This window comes from Apium graveolens, chromosome 7, assembly GCF_009905375.1.
Source record: "Apium graveolens cultivar Ventura chromosome 7, ASM990537v1, whole genome shotgun sequence".
In the NCBI taxonomy this organism is placed as follows: domain Eukaryota; kingdom Viridiplantae; phylum Streptophyta; class Magnoliopsida; order Apiales; family Apiaceae; genus Apium; species Apium graveolens.
The window spans coordinates 14,268,499-14,293,203 of NC_133653.1; the positions used below are offsets into that span (position 1 = coordinate 14,268,499).

The window sequence follows — 24,705 nt, forward strand, 5'->3', positions numbered from 1 at the left end:
TAGAACCCCGAGTTTGCTTTAGTTTACATATTGTCTTTGTGTCCTAAAATCCAGCTGCACTCGTTCTACTATATTGTTAACTAGTCCCAGAAAACTGTTGGAACTAGTCCCAGAGAGTTATTTGTTGTTCTGGAAAGTTTCCGTTATTTTCAAAAAGCAACCTTAGATCGATATTGTTAGTTGGAAATTTTGGTTAGTTGTTGTTGGTACGTTTGAAACAATGGTAAAAGTAGGAAAGTATACTTCCGGGAGACCCTCTGCTAGTACCCATTTCCAAGAGCCGGACCACTCACAGGCTCAAGATACGGGAGCCGACCGAGAAACACTCCAGGAGCAACCATTGCAACACACTCCCGTTCTGGAGAAGTGGTAAACACCCAGGACGCTAGGAGCCTTATTGAGCTGAACCAATACAAGTACACTAATGTCCCGGTGGCTGAGGAACATATGGCAAACCTCACCAGCAATGAGCTAGCAGAAGCAATCCGGCTCTATAGGAAAGAGCAAGCCCAGATCTAGGAGGAAGCTGAACTAGAGGAGGAACCGGAGGAGTCCGGGGACTCCCACCAATCCAAGAGATCTGTCTTTGACCGCATTGGAGCTAAGAGGAAAACCCCCCAAAAGGATCAGGGCAGTAAGAAAGAAACATAAGCAGCCAAACATAAGAGATTAGAAGAGATGAGGGAATAAATCAGAAAGGAAGAAGAAGAAAAACTTGAACTAAAGATCCAAAAGAGGATGCAATTAAAAGAAGAGAATCTACTGGCCAAATCCAGAACCAAGAGGACCCGAAGGGAGCCCACCCCCGAGGTCATTTCTAATGATGATGATGAGAAAGAGAAAGATCTCAATAATATGATCTATGAACTACAAAGAAAAATGTATAAAGACTCCGTAATGGAAATTGGGGAAACTCTGACACCTTTCAGCCACTCCTTGGAAGCTATTCCCCGACAGAGGGACCTGAAGCACTATAACTTTGATTATTTTGATGGCTTGGGGGACCCCGAAGAACACTTGAATTACTTTGAGCAGATTGCACAGATATACTACTACAACGATTTGACAAAGTTTAGGTTCTTTGCATCGAATCTTAAGGGAGGGGCTCAAAGGTGGTTTAGCAGGATACCCTCCCAAAGCATCCATAGCTGAAAAGAGTTTCGCGGAGCCTTTCTCAGGAGGTTCCAAGCAAACAAGACACATGAAATGCACATGTGTCACCTGGAAACCATCCGACAACATGACAATGAGTCCCTCCAGCCTATATGAGGTGTTTTTAGGAAGCAATCAACAAGATCTCAAATTTGGACGAGCACGAGGCTCTGAGCATCTTCAGGAGAAACTTAGACTCAGAGCATAATGAAAGATACATTGCAGAACTAATCAACAAAGAGCCCCAGAGTCTGGCGGCAGCCTACTCTATGGCTGCCAGATTCATCAAGGAAACTGATGTACTCCAAGCTATGAGGATGACATGGAATGGGGGATCTGGGAGCAAGAATTCTGATGATCAATCGAAAGGGGTTACCATCAGGATAAAAAATTCAAGCAAAGCCAGAAGAATCAAGAGAGACAAACTACTCTAATATTCTAAAGGCTCAGTCCTAGGACGGAGTCCAAAAATGACCCTGGACCAACCAAGCAATCCAGGGAGCCAAAACAAGAGTCGAACTGGACTCCCCTGAACAGGACCCGGGAGGAAATTTTAAAGGAAATAAAAGACAAGCCATTTTATTACCCCCTAAAGCCAATGCAGACTCCTCCGGAGAGCATGCCTTACAACATGCAGTGCGACTATCATGAAACACATGACCACAAGACCGAGAACTGCTTATCACTTAAGTGCTTCATCGAGGAGTAAGTCAAGAAAGGGAACTTGAACAAGTACCTAGTCCGGGACATCAACCAAAGAGGGGAAGGGCCAAAGAAAGGAAAGAACATAGTGAATGTGATCCTTGGAGGCTCCCACTTCCCACCATGAAGTTCGGACTCTGGAGAAGAGGTACTCTCTATCCAATCACTCCCGGAGATGGTGATATATTTCAGCAGCAAGGACTATGAAGGGGTCAATCCTAACCACAATGAAGCCTTAGTTGTCACTTTAGATATTTTTGACAATAAAGTAAGGAGAATGCTAGTAGACAACAGCTCTCGGTAAATATTCTCTTCAAGCATACTGTGGATCGAATGCAGTTAGGGAGCATCCGCTCGAATGATTTCCGGGAAGACCCACTCTATGGGTTTGGGAACAACTTAGTCCTGATCCAAGGAACCCTGTACTTACCTGTCCTTTTCGGAACTGCTCCCAACTAAGTCACTTATGTCATAAAGTTCTATGTCATCAATACTCCTTCATCCTACAACAACATAATTGGATGATCAACTTTAACCAGGATACAAACAATAACTTCAATCTCCCATCTCGAGATCAAGTTCCCAACCCCTACTGGAGTCGAAGAAGTTAAATTAGATTATGAGGTTGCTGAGAGATGTTACAGTTAGGCCTTAGTAATGGCATAAACTCACCAGGATAATAAAAGAAAGGCCACAGTCCTTCGCAAACAGCAAATCATTAAGAAACACCGCCCCCGCTCAAGGGAAGAAACAGGAAAAGAAGTGCAAGTAATTGAATCCAATGCGGATCCAAGAGCAACCAAACTAAGTTTGAAACAACTGAAAATCAACCAAGTCATGGTAGTTATTGAAGCAAATATGATCCTAGATCAGGCCAACCCTATCGTGCAAGCAATCAATGACAAAGAATCAGCACAATGTAATACCTACTTGAAGAAGAACACTGAAGCCCGTATTCATCAAATGGTCTCGACCCAAGACCAAGCAAAAATTGAGGCAGCAGTAGAAACAGAAGAAATTCAGATTAGTGAAAGCAGTCCTACAAAGAAGGTGAAAGTTGGATCCGGACTGGAAAAACTCTTTAGAAAAGAACTGGTATCCTTGCTCCGGGAGTACACAGATGTGTTGTCCTGGAGTCCAAGAGATATGCCCGGATTGCAGGAGTCCATTGCAATGTACAACTTGGACGTCAACCCGAACAGAAACCAGATCAAGCAAAAAAGAAGAAATTTTGCCTCGAAAAGGCAAAGGGCAATAAATGAAGAAGTAGAGAAGTTACTCAAAACAGGAATAATCCGAGAAATCAAATACCCGGAGTGGTTGGCGAATATTTTCATGGTGAAGAAGTCAAACGATAAATGGAGAATGTGTGTAGGCTACACCGACTTGAATGATGAATGCCCGAAGGACCCTTTTTGATAGATGCTACATTAACCAACTGATAGATGCTATACATCATGCTAAGATTCATGGACGCCTTCTCCGGATACAACCAGATCAAGATGAACCCAAAAGACATACCAAAGACAACATTCATAAATCACAGGGCAGTCTACGCTTATGTGATGTTGCCATTCGGACTGACAAATGCATGATCCACTTACCAAAGAGCAATGAATAAGATATTCAAGTACCTGATCTGGAGAAACTTGGCGTCCTACGTTGACGATATGATTGCAAAATCAACAACCATACACATAGAAGATCTGAGAGAATGCTTTGATAACCTGAGGAAGTATGAACTCAAGCTAAATCCGGAGAAATGTACCTTCGGAGTTGGAGCAGGCAAGTTCTTGGGGTTCAAGATTTGTTGGATATATTTGATAATGTCATGGCTAATATGATTTATGTTTAGTTTTCAGATCTTACTTAAACATGATAAATCAGTACTTATTGGAAGTCAGGACTTAAGGATATCAGTACTTATATTATCAGGAGATAATCATCAGAAGATGGATATCAGAACTTAAGTGCTGAAGTACATTCAGATAAGGACAATAGCTGATTAAAGGAAAGAAGATCGAGATAAGCATAAGAAGAGATATGCATGAAGAAGGAATTCTATGAAAAATAAAATACTTGGAAGAAAAGATATCTGATTAATATATTTTAGGAAGCAGAATTATATTCCATATCAATTAGTGATTATCTTGTAACTGTGTAGTATATAAACACAGACATAGGGTTTACACTATAAGTGTTATCATATTTTGAGAAGATTATTCGTAGTAACCCTAGCAGCTCTCGTGATATTTGTTCATCACTGAGAGGTAACAGTTCCATACTGTAACAGAGTTTATTGTTTTAATAAAGTTTATTTTCTGTTACTTGAGATATTAAAGTTTGATTTGATTGTACTTTACGCTGTATTCACCCCCTCTACAGTGTGTGTGACCTAACAAGTGGTATCAGAGCCTATCTGTTAACGCACATACAGTTAAAGATCCAAACACAATCATTTCTGACACATAAACTCCAACTAAGCCTACCAAAACTGAAGAACCACCAAAGACACAAATTCAAAGTCGGTATGAGACCATCAGAGTTCCCATACTGAGACCATCTGAATATCCCATATGGAAGGTGAGGATGACCATGTTCCTGGAAGCAACAGATCCAGAATATCTTGATAGAATCAAGGAAGGGCCTCACAAACCAACCAAGCTCGCTGTTGCAGTTGCAGGTGAAGCAGCAAAGACCGTACCAAAGGAGAAGAGTGATTATACTGCTGAAGATATAACATCAATTGCTAAGGATGCTAAGGTACGACACTTACTGCATAGTGCCATTGATAATGTAATATCAAACAGGGTAATTAACTGCAAGACTGCTAAGGAGATATGGGATGCTCTGGAAACAAGGTGTCAGGGAACCGATACAATTAAGAAGAACATGAAGACAATACTCACTCAAGAGTATGAACACTTTGACTCAAAGGCTAATGAGTCATTGAATGATTTATATGATAGATTTGTCAAACTCTTGAATGATTTATCATTGGTTGATAAGGAGTATGATCTTGAAGATTCAAACCTTAAATTCCTGTTAGCTCTTCCTAAATGCTGGGATTTGAAGGCAACAACAATAAGAGACAACTACAATCTTGATGAAACAACTCTTGATGAAATTTATGGAATGCTCAAGACTCATGAACTTGAGATGGAATAAAGAAGCAAGAGGAAAGGAGGAAAGTCAAGGACAGTTGCTCTTAAGGCTGAAGAAGAATCCCCCAAGGCAGCTACCTCAACGAAAGACAAGGGTAAAGCTCTTTTCACAAAGTCTGATACTGAGTCATCAAATTCTGAAAGTGATGATGACTCAGACTCTGAAAGCTTGCCTGAGACTGATGCTGATGAGGAGATGATGAAGCTATGTGCTCTTATGGTGAAAGGGATCACAAAGATTGCATACAGGAAGTTCAGGAAGGGAAAGAAGTTTTCCAGGAAAGGCACAAGTTCTGATAAAAAGAATTTCAGAAGATCTGAGGGCAGAGGAGGAAAGTCTGATAGAGGAGATTATACTAATGTCAAATGCTATAACTGTGGTGAGAAAGGCCACATATCTCCTGATTGCAAGAAAGTGAAGGGTGACAAAGGCAAGGCTCTGGTCACAAAGAAGAAAAGCTGGACAGAAACCTCAGACTCTGAAAGTGAGGAGAACTATACTTTGATGGCAAATGCTGATAAAGAAAGTGCTGAGAGCAGTTCTGAAGCTGCTGAAACAAAGGTACCTCAGACTACTTATGCTTTTCATACTGATGATATTAATGAGTTGAGAAGATATCTTAAAACCATGTTTGTTAGTTATAGAGATCAAACTTTAACATGTGAAAGATTAACTTCTGAAAATCTTGCTTTTAAGAAAAGAAATGATTTCTTAGAAAAAGAGTTAGTTATGTTCCATCAAACTCAGAAGGATAGAGATGATGCTTTTTATGTTAGGGATGAAGTGCTAAAAATGAATGAATCTCTAAAAACTGAGTTAGAAAAGGAAAGAGAGATTATCAGGACTTGGACTAACTCTGGCAGAACAACTCAAAATTTGCTAAGTAGTGAAAATTGGAAAGAGGGCTTAGGTTATGGAGATGATAAGAATGATAAAGGAACATAGAAATTAAGCCAGTTGTTGTCAAACAAAAATTAAAGTTGAAACCTGTTAAGTTTGTAACTGTAAAGTCTGATAATGAGAAATCAGAAGTTAAAGTGGAATTAACTTCTAACAAACTAAAACAGGAAAAGACAGCTGAAGTAAACATAGGCTTAATGACTAAGAAGCAGCTTAAGCATATGCTGAAAGATGTTAAGAATGCAAACAAGGTAAAATCACCTAGGAAAAATAGGAATGAAAAGGAAGGTGTGAATAAAAGCAATAATTACAAGCCTGTTCCTAAAGCTCCTAGGAAAACGTGTCATAACTGTGGAAGTTCTAACCATCTGGCTTCTTGTTGCAGGAAGAATAAGAACATAAACTCCTTACCTTCAAAGTCATGAGTTAAGAGTCAGTCTGTTAGATACAAACCACAAAATCCTTGTTTTCATTGTGGTAGTTTATGGCATTCCATTTATACTTGTAAGGAATATCATAGTTTGTACTATGATTATTATCAAATAAAACCTTCTTTGAAGAAAGTTTCCATTATTCCTTCTAGTGTAAATTCTGATTCAAAGTCTGATAGTGTAAGTTCTGATAAGAAAATTGTTAACATAAACTCTGATGTTAAACCCGCTGCAAATGTTAACAAACTTGATAAGGCCAAAGGATCCAAGCAAGTCTGGGTCCTTAAAACTAATCATTAGTGGTCTTTGTGATTGCAGGGCAACAGGAAAAATATCCTAGTTCTGGACAGTGGATGTTCAGGACATATGACTGGAAATAAGGCCCTGCTATCAGACTTTGTGGAAAAAGCTGGCCCAAGTGTTTCTTATGGAGATGGCAACATTGGAAAAACATTAGGATATGGCAATATCAATCTTGGGAATGTCATCATTAAAGAAGTAGCTCTGGTCTCAGGACTTAAATACAATCTACTGAGTATAAGTCAAATCTGTGACAGAGGTTATCATGTTGATTTCTTTGAAGAACACTGTGAAGTTGTGAGTAAAGCTAAAGGCAAAGTTGTTCTGAAATGATACAGGCGTGGTAACATTTATGAAGCTAAGCTTTCAACAAGTACTGATGGTTTTGCAATATGTCTGATGAGTAGAGCATCAATTGAAGAAAGCTGGAATTGGCACAAGAAACTCTCTCATTTAAATTTCAACAATATAAATGAACTAGTCAAGAAAGATCTTGTGAGAGGACTGCCAAAGTCAGTATTTGCTCCTGATGGCCTTTGTGATTCTTGTCAGAAGGCCAAACAAAGAAAATCTTCATTCAAGAGCAAGACTGAATCATCAATTCTTGAGCCTTATCATCTACTACTTGTTGATCTATTTGGTCCAGTGAATGTCATGTCTATTGCAAAGAAGAAATATGCGTTGGTCATAGTGGATGAGTTCACCAGATACACATGGGTGTATTTCTTGCACACAAAAAGTGAAACTGCATCTATCTTGATTGATCATGTCAAACATCTGGATAAATTGGTCAAAGATTCTGTGAAAACCTTAAGGAGTGATAATGACACTGAGTTCAAGAATTTGATAATGGAAGAGTTCTGCAAAAACCATGAAATTAAGCAGGAATTTTCTACTCCTGGAACTCCATAGCAAAATGGAGTTGTTGAAAGGAAGAATAAAACTCTCATTGAAGCTGCACGTACAATGCTTGAAGAAGCAAAGCTTCCAACCTATTTCTGGGCTGAAGCTGTGCAGACTGCTTGTTTTACTCAAAATGCAACACTCATTAACAAGCAAGGAAAAACACCATATGAAATAGTGAAGAAAAAGAAGCCAAATATGAAGTACTTTCATGTATTTGGATGCAAGTGTTTTGTTCTCAAGACTCATCCTGAACAGCTATCCAAGTTTGATCTAAAAGCTGATGAAGGAATCTTTGTTGGATATCCACTTTCCACAAAAGCCTTCAGAGTCTATAATTTGAGAACAAGAGTGGTCATGGAATCTATCAATGTCTCTTTTAATGACAAGAAGATTACTGGTCTTGAAGATTTTATTGATCATGATGAGCTGAGATTTGAAAATGAAGACTCAAATTCTGATACTGAAAATCCTGACAGTCTAAGTCCTGATACTGTAAACTCTGATGGATTAAACTCTGATGTTATTGAAACCATGGTGACTACGCCAAAGGAAGATGCACCTATGCAGGGGGAGCATACTCAAGAACATATCACATCTCAAGAAGCATCAGAACATACATCTGGCTCGTCAAGTTCTGATAAGCCAAGTTCTGATAGTTCTGAAAATCTAAATTCTGAAGAATCCAACTCAGAGAGCATAGTTTCAGGGGGGGCATCAGAAAATGAAAATGAAGACAGCATGGATCATGGGGGAGCATCCAGTTCTAGAGAAAACCTTCCATCTGCAAGGAAGTGGACTAAATCACATACACCTGATTTGATAATTGGAAATCCTGATGCAGGTGTCAGAACTAGAACAGGTACTTCAAACGAATGTCTTTACAATTCTTTTCTCTCTCAGACTGAGCCAAAGAAAGTGGAAGAAGCTCTTCAAGATGCTGATTGGGTGCATGCAATGCAGGAAGAGTTTAATAAATTTGAAAGAAACAAAGTCTGGACCCTAGTGCCAAGACCAAAGAATAGATCTGTTGTTGGTACAAAGTGGGTATTCAGAAACAAAACTGATAGTGATGGCATAATTACAAGGAATAAGGCAAAGCTGGTTGCAAAAGGATATTCTCAACAGGAGGGAATTGATTATGATGAAACATTTGCACCAGTTGCTAGGTTAGAAGCCATAAGGATATTTTTGGCTTATGCTGCTCACAAAAAGTTTACTGTCTTTCAAATGGATGTGAAAAGTGCTTTTCTCAATGGAGAATTGGAGGAGGAAGTATATGTTGAACAACCTCCAGGCTTTGTAGATTCTAAACATCCAGATTATGTCTACAGGCTTGATAAAGCACTTTATGGACTTAAGCAAGCTCCCAGAGCATGGTATGAGACTTTAGCTCAGTTTCTTCTGGAAAGTGGATTCAACAGAGAAACAATAGACAAAATACTGTTCTACCTCAACCATGGAAAAGACTTACTTCTGGTCCAGATTTATGTTGATGATATCATTTTTGGGTCTACAAATGACAGACTTTGCAAGAAGTTTGCCAAACGGATGCAGTCAAGGTATCAGATGAGTATGATGGGGGAACTTAGCTATTTTCTGGGCCTTCAAGTCAAGCAAAATGAAGAAGGCACTTTTATTTGTCAAACTAAGTACACTAGAAACTTGCTGAAGAAATTTGAAATGCAAGATTGTTCAAGTGCATCCACTCCCATGGCCACTGCAACAAAACTGGATAAGGATACTGGTAAATCAGTAGATATTACTGATTACAGAGGTATGATTGGCTCTCTACTCTATCTAACTGCTAGTAGACCTGATATCATGTATGCTACCTGTCTTTGTGCAAGATTTCAAGCAGATCCAAGAGAACCTCACTTAACAGCTGTGAAAAAAATTTTCAAGTATCTTAAGGGAACAACTGATCTGGGATTGTGGTATCCCAGAGAATCAGATTTTAAACTAATAGGTTACTTAGATGCAGATTTTGCAGGTTGTAAAATTGACAGGAAAAGCACAAGTGGAAGCTGCAAATTTCTTGGAGGCAGATTGGTTTCTTGGTTTAGCAAGAAACAAAAGTCAATTTCCACATCAACTGCAGAAGCAGAATATATTGCTGCAGGAAGCTGTTGTGCACAGATTCTTTGGATGAAGAATCAGTTACTGTATTACGGGTTAACATATTTCAAAATCCCTATTTACTATGATAATCAAAGTGCTATTGCTATGACAGGTAATCCAGTTCAACACTCTATGACAAAGCACATCAGCATCAGGTACCACTTCATCAGGGAACATATAGATGAAGGTACAGTGGAATTGCACTTTGTTCCAACAGATCAACAACTAGCGGATATCTTCACAAAACCATTGTGTGAAGCTACTTTTACAAGATTGGTAAATGAACTTGGAATGGTTTCAGGTTCTTTCTCTAAATCTGCTTAGTTTTGTTCTGTTGCATCAGACTTTATGATCAGTATTTATAGAATTTAATCTCTTTGTGTATTCTGTGCTTAATTGAAAAATATGTTTAAGTACTGACTGTTGTCTGATCAATGTTTCTAAACTCTGATAGTGATATGTCTGTTTAGGTAACTATTCAATCCTATGAGGATAACTGTGCTAGATACTGACCTAGTAGTCTTCAATAAACAAGGGATCCCTTATAAGAAGTAATTATTTCTGTGAAAATCTATTGACACAAACAAATTCTGATAATTGAGCTTAGTTGAGTTTACTTTGTCTATCTTATTCCTAAGTCACAAACTAGAATAATGCTACTCATCTGTTAAGTTTTGATGCTAGTAAATCTGTTGAATGTACTAAGTGCTGATAAACCTCACTTATCAAAAGAAAAAGAAAGAGAAATAAGGATTAAAAATCAGGTACTCCTTTGAGATCTAGAGTAAAAATGTGGAAGGGAAGACCCAAGTGCATTGCTGGTATTAAGTAATATGCATTAGAAAAGCAAATACAATATTTTCTTGGTGACTTTTCACACTCTATGATTACTGGAGAAATACTCTGATAATAGCATAAATTCTGATAAGCAGTCGTGACTCACTTACACTGAGAAGCCACTGTAAAATAGAATTTAAAAAGATGCAGAAAATTAGCACAAAATAGTTGAGGTGGACTCAAGCATGAATTCATTCAATAGTAGGTTTCAGAATATTGACAGGTTTTTAGTAAAGTTTTAGTTATGCCTTATTTCTAAGATGTACTGAAGTGAATCAGACTTTTCTCTTTGTCTGATATTTAGCTTAATGCACACACTAACCACTCCATATGAATGATGAAAATCACTGTGGGGATCTATGTTGTTTTAGATGAACAGTCATTGTGTCACATTGCACAAATTCTGAGGACAAGTTCTGATTGCATGTTCTGATGATTAAGTTCTGAAGAATATAAATCAGAATTTGTGTGAGGACTTACTAAAATAGGCATTCCTTTTTCGAGTTAAGAAATTATGTTCTGATGACTGTTAAGTTCTGATATAAGTCTAAGTTCTGATATTACAGTCTGATTCTTTACTTGACTTATTTTTGGATAAAATTTGACAACAGTCTCAGTTTAAACCAGAGTACTGTTGAAGTGAAATTATGTATCTCCTGTTAATACAGGCACCAGTACTGAAATTGATGTTCAGAACCTGGTTGTGCCTGAAGTAATTTTCCTAGAAGCTCCAACAACAACTAATCCATCAACAACACCTGTTACTGATGCTGCTCAAAATTCAGACTTCTCTTCTACACCTTCTCTGCATCTCGATGCTGATGATCAGAATATAGGTGAGCATCAGGATATGGCTGTTGATCAGAACTTAGAACCAAATCAGCAATTAGAGGATGTTGAAGCCTCCATTGCTACTCACACTGTTGTTTTATCAGAAGATACTGATTCTGTAAGTTCTGATGCTGCAAATGCTGGAGATACTGGTGATGCTGCTCCAAATATAGATGCTGATGAAGCAGGTCCTTCAGGACATGCTCCTCAACAAACTATTCTTAAATCTGAACTTGTTAAGAAGTTTGTTACCAGAGAAGCACCAGTGCCTTGGAGTGAAACTCCTGCAGGACAAGAGTGGACTAAGGAATGGAACTCAGTTTCCTGTGTTCCAAATGCAAAACATCTTGCTGAGCACTTGACAAAAGCTGATGAAATGTTAATTTCTGATGATTTCAAAACCCAGCTTAGAGTCACTGCATTGAGTACTAAACATCTACAAGGTCTCCATTCAACTACTCATGCAGAGCTACACAAGATTCAGGAAGAATTCATCAAACATGACCAAATTCAGAAAATTGACAAGAAAAAGTTCTTCCAACCTACCTTTGACAGGATTGCTTATATTGAGAAGACTCAAGAGAAACAACAAGCTCAGATTGATGATATTCTGAAAAATCAAGCTTCTCAGCAATCTCAACTTACTGAAATCCAAGCCTCAGTGGAATTACTTGTCTCTCTTCTACTACCTGCTGATGCCAAAAAGGGGGAGAAAGTAATTAAGTTCAAATGCAAGACTGGCAAGATACTGAAATGGAAGGATGATGAAAAGGATGATCAAGGAAACTCTGGAATGGGTAGAGGTCATAGTCAAGGTAGAGGTTTCTCATCAAGAAAAGCTGAAATTACAAGTCACAGGACAAGTTTTGATACTGGGAAACGAATTAGTTCTGCTACTGGTAAAAGGATAAGTTCTGATGAACTTTTAGATCTTGATGAAGAAATGTCAAGACAGTTATTTCTTCAGGAAAATCCAGGAATGGACTTGGAGAGTTTAATGGAAGAAGAAGCCAGACTTGAATCAGAAAAAGTCACATCTAAATCTGAAGCTTCTGGTAAAAAGACGCTTCCAAAAATCAAAGGTATTGTGATAAAAGAAAGGACAAATACTGAAGCAACATTGGCTAAATCACAACCGCAGATAGATCCAAGATCCAAGGGTAAAGAAAAGGTTGGTGAACCTATCAAGGTTTATGTGCCTCCTGAGAATGAAGAAATCACTGATGAAAAGGATGATCTTGCTCTGACTTCAAGAAAAGTTCTTAAAACAACCTCTGACATGGCTCAAGTTGTTCAGAGTCAAGAGACAGTAAGTTCTGATATTCCAAAGAAGCAAGTAACCTCTGACATAGCTCAAGTTAACTTGATATCAGAAGTTAGACCAAAGACACTCCTACCAGGATTCACTAAAGCAAAACAGACTCAACCTTTGAAGACTGCTACAAGTGGTTTTGAAGCAAGAGTAGTTACTGGAAAGGAAGCAAGAGATAAAACTGGATTGGGAAGTGCTGATGAAAGAAGAATACAAAACACTACCAATGATCCAACTTCCTTGAGTGAACCATGTATTGGAGCAACTCCTGAGAGATTGAATCAACTGGAATCTGTACAAATAGTTTACCATACCTACTTGAAAGAACACATCTTGTTGTACTTCATGACAGATGGTAGGGTTTATCATATAAGGCAAAATGCCATTCCATTGAAGTATTTTGAAGAATTGGAGCATGTACTATTCTTACTTCAAGTGGATGACAGATTGACAGGAAGTGCTGCAAACTATTTGAAGGATCAGATTCAGAGACAGAAAAGGCTTTATTCTGTTAAGTCTGACAGCACATATGTTCCAAAGTACAGAGATCACAAGGGTGATATAGTTGAAATGAAGCCCAACACTGCTAAAATTATAACTACCTTTCTGGGTTACAGGGCTGTGGAATTCAATCTTGAGTTTGATAAAGCTTATTTGATCAGACTGGATCAGGATATAAGAAAAGCAAAGATTAATGATCTCAGGGTTGCAATCTTTCAAATTGGTGAAGATAATGCAGAGCTTAAAGATGCTAAAAGGAGAATGATTGATGAACTTAAATATGCTGAGAGATGTTTGTTGAAGAACTATCTCAGAACAACTCCTGACATCAGAGAGATCAGAAGATGAAGCCAAGTCAAGATCTACAACTGATTAAATTCTGATATTTGTACAGACTGAAGCTGTTATCAGAAGTTAAATATTGGTAAAGCTTTAAGGACTGTAAGTTGTAGTTATCTAGTCTAATTCTCATGCATTTATACTTAATGTTTTTGACATCATCAAATATCTGTTAAACTTGTATATTATGCTAATTTACAAGTCGGGGGAGATTGTTGGATATATTTGATAATGTCATGGCTAATATGATTTATGTTTAGTTTTCAGATCTTACTTAAACAAGATAAATCAGTACTTACTGGAAGTCAGGACTTAAGGATATCAATACTTATATTATCAGGAGATAATCATCAGAAGATGGATATCAGAACTTAAGTGCTGAAGTACATTCAGATAAGGACAATAGCTGATTAAAGGAAAGAAGATTGAGATAAGCATAAGAAGAGATATGCATGAAGAAGGAATTCTATGAAGAATAGAATACTTGGAAGAAAAGATATCTGATTGATATATTTTAGGAAGCAGAATTATATTCCATATCAATTAGTGATTATCTTATAACTGTGTAGTATATAAACACAGACATAGGGTTTACACTATAAGTGTTATCATATTTCAAGAAGATTATTCGTAGTAACCCTAGCAGCTCTCGTGATATTTGTTCATCACTGAGAGGTAACAGTTCCATACTGTAACAGAGTTTATTGTTTTAATAAAGTTTGTTTTCTGTTACTTGAGATATTAAAGTTTGATTTGATTGTACTTTACACTGTATTCACCCCCTCTACAGTGTGTGTGACCTAACAAGATTAGCAACCGATGAATTGAAGCCAATCCGGAGAAAATAAAAGCAATCCAAGAGATGAAGGCTCCCAGGACCCAGAGAGATGTGCAGAAACTAGCGGGATCACTAGCAACACTTAAAAGATTTATTTCCAAGCTATCGGAAAGGTGCTTACCCTTCTTTGATCTACTCAAAGGATCCAACAACAAGAAAAAAATCACTGAACTCTGGAGTTCCAAAGAGCATTTGAAGAAATCAAGAAATATCTCGCATCCACTAGTCCTAACTAAGCAATGAAATACATTACACCAGTATGAAAATGATAGATAGAGTTAGCAGAAAAAAAAATTAAGTCACATGTTCAATAAATACCGTGCCTTTTAGCTTTTCAATCGAATTTTTCTTGATTACTGCTTTATGGGAGACTTGGATTCAAGTTTGTTATTTCCAGATTATTGTTTTAAAAAAACTAAATCAGAGCAATACTTCAAATAACAACTCCTCTACTGTAGTAATTTTATCATTTTTACAAGCTACTATTTCATAAGCATAACATGTCTTGTAGATATCTATAGCACTTTCTTGATAATAATATCAAATTAAAAAAGTAGCCACTTTATTTTGTCACAGGGCACTAATACAACATGGATGGTTTATGTGCCTGATAAAATAAACAAGCTTTTAGAACATTGTAGTGCCCTACTGCACATAGCGATACAAGGGGGTATTGACGTATTGTATTTTTTTCCTACCGAAATGTTAATTCGATATAAACTTATCCTAAAAAACTAATGTCAGATTACTTAGCCTTGTTTTGCTTACTTTAGTTTACAACTTATAGAGTAACTACAAAAATACAGCTACACTGATGGAGCATTAAAGTAGTAATATGCATTCTATGTCCACTACAATAACAATCACATTCTTTATAACTGATAGACAACTTAGATCAATTTATTCAGTAGTACTACTTTTAATGTCATGTATTAGTTCAATTACTGAGCTTATAATGCTCAACATATAAAAATCATAGCACATTCAAATTTCTGGCACTCATAACCACAGTTGAGCGCATAACAAAGTAAAACTCATACCAATATGTCTTAGAGTTAGCCTTCTTGTCTCTGTGTTCCTTCCCAATCTGTACCATTCCCTTGATGCGTACTAGGCTATCCACGTGACTATATTGTAATATCTGGATATATCGTGTAATTATTTTGGTTAATAAATAAATATTATGCAAGTTCAGTATGTATTCTGTGAATTATTTGTTAAGTGGTATATGTGTTTGGGTGATTAAAAATAATATAAATTGAGTATTTTAATTTTTATATGTCCAAAATAAAATATAGATAATTTTCATATCTTTCTATTTATTTTTATGTTAATTTATGATTTTATAGAAAATTTATGGAGTTAATAAATTCTTTTTTCGAGTATTTTTAAATCATTTTATATTATCGGGAACCAGCCGACTTCACCCGTCTTTACGTTTTTATAACCCGAAACTCTTCCGAGAACTCCTTCCTAAACTAATTGTAATATTCCGAGCATTTTCATTGTTTTGACTTTTTCGATCCGGCGTACAGTTTGTCCTGTGCGGGTCCCGACGCAATATTTTTGATACAAAATTTGTTTCGGTAAATCAATAAAACTCGTATTTTCGATAAACATGATCTTTTTATTAAACTATTATAATTATCACCTCGTAATACGTGTAACCAGGTGCTGAGACCAAGACCGCAGTATAAATTATACAGATTTGGATAATTATCCCGAAACCGGTACCGTTTTGGATCTGTTTTTATAAATAAACGTACTATTTTATATCCGGTATGATCCAACGGGGTACCAATATTCCATAAATATAAATAGCCCTTACCGTATTTTATTTTGGACAGAAAATCATTTGTAGCCAGTAATTATATAATTTTACAGAGAAAATACATAATTTCTTATAACCTTCTAAGAATCAAACTATAATTTCGAGGTGTTATTGAAATCTGCTTGAGAAGCTCTAGTAACCAAAATGAAGGATTTAAGGAGTACTATCAGATTCTTCAAGTTTCAGAACTGCAGAAATCAAGGTTTATTTTCTATATTTTTATTTATATTCGAATTATTTTGATTAAAATTATGATTTTTTGTTCAGATGATCATTTGTATGATTTGATGATGGCATGTTGTAGAGATTTTCTTCCTGATGATTTTGATATATTATGTGACTGATTTGGAGTTCAATAACATGTTCAAAATTGGGTTTAATTTTCGAATTTCAAAATCAGGGTTTATAACCCGTATGAATATTTTTAATTGAAATTTGGGCGTTTTTGTTCTAGGGGTTATTAGATGTTTTTGTTGATTTTATCGTGTTCCTTGTTGACTTTGCAATCGATTCATGTATATTACAACAACTGACGATTCCTGGTTTGCTCGAATCGAAGCAAACAAAGTTCACCGGAACCGGCGAACTTCTCGGCCAATTTCCGGACAACTCCGGGGTTATTAGAACAATTTGATTGTTGGGTTGTGTTCCTGGTGATTAGGAGAAGTGATCTGGAGCTTGTGGAGGTGTGAGGATCCCGGGAACGCCGTCTCCAGCGAGACATGGCGTTTTCCGGCGACGGGATTGTAAAATTGCAGTTTAGTCCCTGTACTTTTGAAAACGATGAAGTTTGGTCCCTGAACTTTCCAGAATTTGCAAAAATAGGATTGCTGTTTATAAATTATTTAAAAATCATATCTTCCATTTATTTTAATTACAGAAATTCATTTTTAATTATTAAAAATTCTAAAAATTATTATTTTAATTCTAAAAATTATTTTTAATTCAAAAATAAATATGAATTAATTAGTTAATTAATTTTAGTTAATAATTAATTAGTTTATTGGCCAATTAATTCGAAAATTAGTTGATTAATTGATTTAATTAATTATTAATTGATTTTATTTAATTATTTAATTATTTAATTATTTATTTTTGATTTAAAAATTCCGAAAAATAGTTTCGAGTTTTGATTTAATTATTCTTCTTCAAACAAACTTACAGAAAAGAAATTTGAAGGGGTAAATAATTATCCATAATGGAAGAAAATCATAAAGCTGGCACTTGTAAGCAGGGACCAGGAAGATCATTTGACTACTAAGAAAGAAAAGGCTGATTCTGTTTGGGAAGTTGCTGATGCTCGAATTTTATATCAGTTACCTAATTCGATGGAGGGTCATATTGTTAATTTGGTTACCCACGTTGATACTGTTAAAAAATTGTGGGACTATTTGGAGGTTCTTTATTCTGGTCAAAATAACATGGCTCGTATCTTTGAAGTATCACATGAATTTTTTCGAATCAGTAGGGATGGACGTCCACTCACTCAGTTTTTTGCAGACTTTAAGAAATTGTATTAGGAATACAATTCGTTGCTCTCTATTTCTGCTGAAGTTCAAAAAATGCAGACTCAAAGGGAACAACTTGCATTTATGAGTTTTCTTGGATCTCTTGGCCCCGAATTTGAAAGTGTTCGCTCGCAACTTCTCAGTAGTAGTGAATTGCCTTCACTAACAGATATATTTGCTAGAGTGTTATGAGTCTCCGGAGAAACTTCTTCTACCAGAATCGATCTTGATAAATCTGCTTCCAAAACTGCACTTCTCACATCCAATAGTAGGCCACAGTCTTATAATTGTGGTCGCGGTAGATATCCTTCTCGTGGGCGTGGGCGCAGATTTTCTTCTAGTGGATGTGGTAATATTTTTAATGTTCGTACTGGAGGCAGGGGAAGTCAGACTACAATTCTAGGCCCATGTTACCATTATGGAGAGTTTGGTCATGTTCAACATTTTTGTCGACATTTATCATCAAATTCGAAAGTGGCTAACGTTGCTGAGTGTGGTTTACAACAGTCAGTGGCCTCTTCGAATTCTACGATCACGCTTTCCCCAACAGATTATGCAGCATTTACTCAGTTTCAGATTTCTCAGCAGCCGTCTCCTTCCACCGCAGGTCTTGTTCAGAGAGGTAATGCCAGTGCATGTCTCACTACATCTCTTCCTTGGGTAATTGATTCAGGGCATCCGATCACATGACAGGTATATCATCAAATTTGTCTAATTTTCAGCCCGTGTCTTCTGTTCCTTGTGTTACACTAGCTAATGATTCCAAAGCGATTGTCATGGGCACTGGAACTGCCACTCTCTCCGCGTCATTGTCTTTACCATCTACGTTATATATGCCTGATTTTCCATTTAATCTTTTGTCTGTTAGTAAGCTGACAAAATCCTATAATTGTTCGATCATTTTTTTCCCCGACTCTTGTGTCTTTCAGGATTTTACGATGAAGAAGGAGATTGGTAGAGGCCATGTTTCCGGAGGCTTATATGTGTTTGATGAGCCTGTTTCCCGATCTACAGCATGCTCTGCAGTTGTTTCACCTCTTCAAGTTCATTATCGTTTGGGCCACCCTTCCCTTAGTAGTTTGAAGAAATTGATGCCTTCTTTAGACCATATACAAAGTCTTGATTGTCAATCATGCAGTTTGGGAAACACCATCGTGTGTGTTACCCTCCTCGTGTCAATAAAAGATCTGCGCATCCTTTTGATTTGGTTCATAGTGAAATTTGGGGACCTTGTCCAGTTGACTCTAAACTTAATTTTTGTTATTTTGTAAGTTTTGTGGATGATTACTCTCGTGTTACATGGTTATATTTGATGAAATCTAGATTTGAATTATATTTCATTTTTGTTAGCTTTGTCACTAAAATACAAACTCAGTTTGGTATAACTCTAAAAATACTTTGTACGGATAATGCTAAAGAATATTTTTCAAAATCTTTATCTGAATTTATGCAGCAATATGGTATCATTCCTGAGTCGTCTTGCGTTGATACACCACAACAAAATGGTGTAGCTGAACGTAAAAATTGACATCTTTTAGAAGTGACACGTACTTTATTATTTGAAATGCATGTTCCTAAACCTTTTTGGGCTTATGCCATTCTCACTGCATGTTATCTCATTAACCGTATTCCATCTTCAGTACTTGGTGGTTCTATACCATATTAGTTCTATTTCCATCGCAGGTCTTGTTTCATGTGTCACCTCGCATATTTGGATGTGTTTGTTTTGTTCGTGATCATCGTGCATGTCAATCTAAACTAGACCCTAAAGCTTTGAAGTGCTTGTTTGTTGGGTATTCTCGCACCCAAAAAGGGTATAGATGTTTTTCTCCAGATCTTAATAGATATCTGGTCAGTAGTGATGCAACTTTTTTGAAAATACTCCATTTATATCTATTCCGTATAATACTTCTGGGTTGAATACAGACTTGTCTACACATATCATTACCACAACCACCACAACAAAATCTACGGTCCCTTCATCCAGGTCGTCATCTGAAATTTGGCATGTATATAGTCGGCGTTCTCGACCTAATGATGGCTCTAGAGACATTGTGCCTCCGGCTTTTACTTTGTTGGTAGATCCATCTCCGACTTCAGACTTAGAACTTCCTCTTGCCTTACGTAAAGGTATACAAAAGTGCACCCAACATCCTATTTCAGCCTCCGTCTCTTATTCATGTATATCTCCCTCTTATTCTGTTAGCCTATCTACTATGGATACTTATCCTCTTCCTAAGACATGTAAAGAAGCTCTGTCCAATCTGGGTTGGAAGCTGGCTATGCTTGAGGAATTAGCGGCACTTGAGGAAAATAAGACTTGGGAATTTGTTCATCCTCCTCCAAACTCCGTTGTTATTGGGTCTAAATGGGTGTTTGCTGTAAAGTTGCAACCTGATGGATCTTTTTCCATACTTAAAGCTCGTCTTGTAGCTAAAAGATATGCTCAGGTATATGGCGTTAACTATTTTGATACATTTTCTCCTGTAGCTAAAATGTCTTCTATTCGTTTGTTGATTTTACTAGCAGCTTCCCATAATTGGAAGTTACACCAACTAGATGTTAAGAATGTTTTTTTACATGGTGATCTCCACGAGATAGTATATATGGAGCAACCACCCGGGTTTGTTGCTCAGGGGGAGCCTGGTATGGTTTTTAAATTAAAGAAGACTATTTATGGCCTGAAACAGTCCCCTCGTGAATGGTTTGGAAAGTTTTCTACGACGTTAATAGAATTGGAATGAAGCGTTGCGTCTTTGATCTGTCTAAGTTTCATTACAAGGGGGAGTCTGGTAAAAGGATATTTATTGTTGTGTATGTTGATGATACTGGTTTAACCGGGGATGACGAGGAGGGAATTCAAGCTCTTAAATCCTTTCTAAGGACTAAATTTGAGATTCAAGATTTGGGAAAATTGCATTACTTTTTGGGTATTGAAGTGGCTCAGTCAAGAGGGTATTGCTTTGTCACAACGGAAGTATGTATTGGATTTGTTGAAAGAAACATGCTTATTGGGAGCAAAACCAACTAACTCACCCATGGATGGCAACATAAAATTAACCAGCGAAGAAGGTGATTTGTTTGAAGATCATAAAAGATATCGAAGATTGGTTGGAAAACTCAACCATCTCACAGTAACTCGACCCGACATAGCCTTTCCGGTGAGTATAGTGAGTCAATTCCTTTCATGTCCGCGAATACCTCATTGGGAGGCAGTCATTCGAATATTAAATATCTTAAGGGTGCTCCCGGAAAAGGTTTACTATTTCGTGACCATGGACATATGAAACTCGAAGCGTATTCTGATGCTGATTTAGCAGTTAAACGATCTACCACTGGCTATTGTGTATATTTCGGAGGTAATCTAGTTTCATAGAAAAGTAAGAAACAACAAGTGGTTTTGAGGTCTAGTACAGAGTCTGAGTATAGAGCAATGACAGACACCTCTTGTGAACTTGAGTGTACAAACATTTGTTGACAGAGCTAGGTTTTCAAAACTTAGTTCCGATGACACTCTGGTGTGACCATAAAGCTGCCCAATATATAGCAGCTAATTCTATGTTTCATGAAAGAATGAAACATATTGAGAGAGACTGTCATTTTATTCGTGAAAAGGTTGAAGCTGGAACCATAGTCACTAGACATGCGCGGACTGCAGAACAAGTTGTTAATATGTTAACAAAGCTTTTGAATTCATCACGGATATCGTATCTTTGTAACAAGCTGGGCATGATCGACATATATGCTCCAGATTGAGGGGGAGTGTTAAGATCAATTATAGCCTTAATATCAGTAATTCCCTGATTTCCAGACATTCCATATCAGTCATTGTATAAGGTTATATAAGGATCTCATATTATTGTATCTGATTGATATATGAATAATACAATTTCTTCTATTAGGTTAGCACCTTTGATGATAAAATTATAATATTTTAAAGTGGCATCGATCCAGAAGGGAAAAATGCCTTTCTCATCACAATTTTCCCAAGAACCCTGGTTTGTGGAGTAAATCTCAACTCGAGACCATCCATTACTATTAACAAGATTTTCAAGAACAATGCATATAACTTTGTAATCACTTGTCACCGCATCATAACCCAAGCCAACTGACATATTATCCCAGGACTTAGTTTCCACAAGTGCAATTGGATTCCAGTTATTAATACCCGGGTTCCATAAAGCAAAAAAATGCTCCGACATTTCGTCATAATGAGTTAGACAAACAAAGCCATCAATCGAACCAGCAAGAACCTTTCTTTTCGAGAAATCACAAAAGTTAATCTTCCTAGGATAATTAGGCATTTCAGTATAACGTTTATCAATGTTAACCACATCTATAGGTTCCTGATTGAGGCTTAACAAACCAATTTTTCTGTGACTTTGATTAATACAACCACAACTACATATAAGTTTATCTTTATCATTTCTTGAAGTGTTAAAAGCAAGATGCATTTTTATAAAAGTAGGGTGATTAATAAGAGCAAACCAAGATTTAAAAACACACTCGAATCTTACTAGAGACTTAACAGGGGTCCTATAGCGTATCTCAAGAACAAGATGAGTTAGAACTGTCTTTACAGTTTACACTGATGGGTTTGTTTTCTTGAGCTGCTGGTGGGCTTAAGTGATGTTGGGGTTTAGTGGGCTTGTGATATTTTCTCTTTGTTTTTCCATTTTTCACCATTTTTCAGCTCTAGGGTTTAAGGGGTTTCAAGTGTTTGGACATGACTCAAGTTAGGAGTGATTATCCTATTCAGACAAGCAAGAATGCCAACTGAGTATCATGTTAAAAGGTTATTTTGTTACTCCCTCACTTCCGTCACGAGGTGGGACACAAAGGTTAAATAAAATTGTAACTTAATGGAGAAAAGTAAGAAAATTGGGCAAAGTGATGGTATCTATTAATATTTTAATTTATAAAATGAGTGCACTAGAAAAAAGTAGTGAATATAAGTGAGTGCTGTTATTTTTATATTATAAAAGTTTAATGATTTTGAAACGTATACGATTGAGAAGGACGTTCCAAAAAGAAAACTATATAGTATTGAACGGGACAGAGGCATATTCATTTTAAAAATAGTATCTTACTTTGACAAAAAAATATTAAAATTTGCACCGAAAGTTCTTCGTTTTAAAAATAATTGTTATATAATTTATTGAGTATTAATTTATCAAGATTCCACTATATTGCATTTTTAATGGCATGTTTATATATCTAAAATAGTCACTTGCTATCATAATTTTGAAGATCTATTGAGAACTGAAAATAAATTGTGTTGCTACAATTTCAATTTAAATCCAGGGGTAGCAAAATAAAATCGAAAAAACCGAAATCGAGCCAAAAATCAAAAAATCAAAATCGAGCCAAAAACTGAAAAAACCGTACCGAAAAAACTGAAACCGACAAAACCACAGAAACTGAAACTGACAAAATCGTAACCGAACTAAAATAACGGTTTGGTTTCAGTTTCGGTATTAGATTACTAACCGAACCAAAAAATTGAACCGAATATATATATATATATATATGTGTGTGTGTGTGTGTGTGTGTGTGTGTTAAAAATTAAAAACCGAAATAAAACGGAAACCGAAAAATGATTAACCAAACCGATAATATTCGTTTTCAACGGTTTGGTTACGGTTAATACCTAGAAACTGAACCGAACCGAATCGACTCATACGGTTTGGTTGCAGTTGACAAAAACCGAACTGAACCAAACTGTGCATATTCCTACTTAAACCCAGTTTCTTTTTTTAACAAATACCTGAAATTTGACATGGTTAGTGTTTTTACTTTTTTAGGGAATCATGTTTACCCATTGTTGCAGACTTACCCTAATGCATAAACAAAATAAAACTATACTTTAAAGATCTATTGCAGATAAAACCAATCCAGGATTGAAATACAAAGAGAAATATGATTATCACAGACTTAACATAAAGGCACAACACCTGGCAAGACGATAACTTCTAGCCAACAGAAGTACCATATCTAGTTCAAAGTTTCGATAATCTTAGCATAACATGTAAACGCCATAATCAAGATGCAGCATAAAGGGACTACACATGTCAAACAAAAACATCAATCAAAATTCATAGTTATCCTACATTGAGTTTCCAGAAAATATTGGTTTAACGATACCGTTATGAGATATATTGAAAATAAGCATTCTACATGTTCAATTCCTCTCGTACGACTTCACTGCTACTGTATCCAACTACAGTCAGGCTTCACAAAAAAATTAAACATTCCTGGAATTAAAAATTAACAAATGGGCTAGCCATGCAAACTACAGTTTACTGAATATTTCATGAGTATTCCTTATGCACCTTCATGTGCAAAACAGTCTTCACAGACGGAAAGGTTTGAGGGTAGTACTCCTGAGGGGGAGCTATCTAAATCTTGTCCAATTCAATTGGAGGTTCCTCAAGAAGGAACAACTCCCCTCATAACTCTAGCAGAAGCTGTCTTACCAGTCAAAGCTAGCAGAATAATTGCCTATGAAAATGTCATAAGAAGGGCAATCTTAGCACATTCAAGTGTCATTGTGTTGCAAGACACACAAGGGTTTGAGGCTGGTGCACATGGCATTAACCCAGTCAAATTTCCTCCAATTCAATTGGAGGTTCCCACTACAAGTGGAGGACAACACACTGTCACAACCATAGAGCAATCTGTGAGTCAAATTGTGACCCCAGTCATAGATGCTTATGCACTCATTTTTTCTGGGGAAATGAGTATGATTAGCCCTATATGGCCATCCTCTAATCATATGATCACAGATTAACTCTTCTCAGCCACCTCTTATTTCTGTAGGATAAATAATATTTGAGCCTTTCATGTGAGGATAAGAGAAAAGATTGAGTGAAAAATAGAGAATAAGAGAGGCAGGATCCTTCCTGGCAAAAGGAGAGGTAGAATTAGTGTCTGGATTTAGCAATCCTTGTGAGGTAACTCTGACTCTTAAAAGTCATGAGACTAGTGCAGTGAGAAGTAGTGAGACGACTTATTCAAAAGATCAGAGAGCGTAG

At 36.7% G+C, this 24,705-nt stretch overlaps 1 protein-coding gene across 1 annotated transcript; it reads left to right on the forward strand.

Moving 5' to 3' along the window:
- Positions 1–17,491: 17,491 nt before the first annotated feature.
- Positions 17,492–20,415, forward strand: LOC141673295 (uncharacterized). Its single transcript, XM_074480031.1, has 7 exons — positions 17,492–17,676; positions 17,890–18,331; positions 18,394–18,534; positions 18,601–18,714; positions 18,810–18,938; positions 19,355–19,493; positions 19,598–20,415. The coding sequence occupies exons 1-7, from the start codon at positions 17,492–17,494 to the stop codon at positions 20,413–20,415; spliced, it is 1,968 nt and encodes a 655-aa protein (XP_074336132.1).
- Positions 20,416–24,705: the final 4,290 nt, after the last annotated feature.

What these genes read in the sequence shown, in the direction of transcription:
- LOC141673295 (XM_074480031.1), top strand. Translation starts at nt 17,492, where the DNA reads ATGGAGGGTCATATTGTTAATTTGGTTACCCACGTTGATACTGTTAAA. An exon ending in TCACTACATCTCTTCCTTGG is followed by an intron (nt 18,332 to 18,393) that starts GTAATTGATTCA and finishes TCTAATTTTCAG; the next exon opens with CCCGTGTCTTCTGTTCCTTG. An exon ending in CACCCAAAAAGGGTATAGAT is followed by an intron (nt 19,494 to 19,597) that starts GTTTTTCTCCAG and finishes GGTTGAATACAG; the next exon opens with ACTTGTCTACACATATCATT.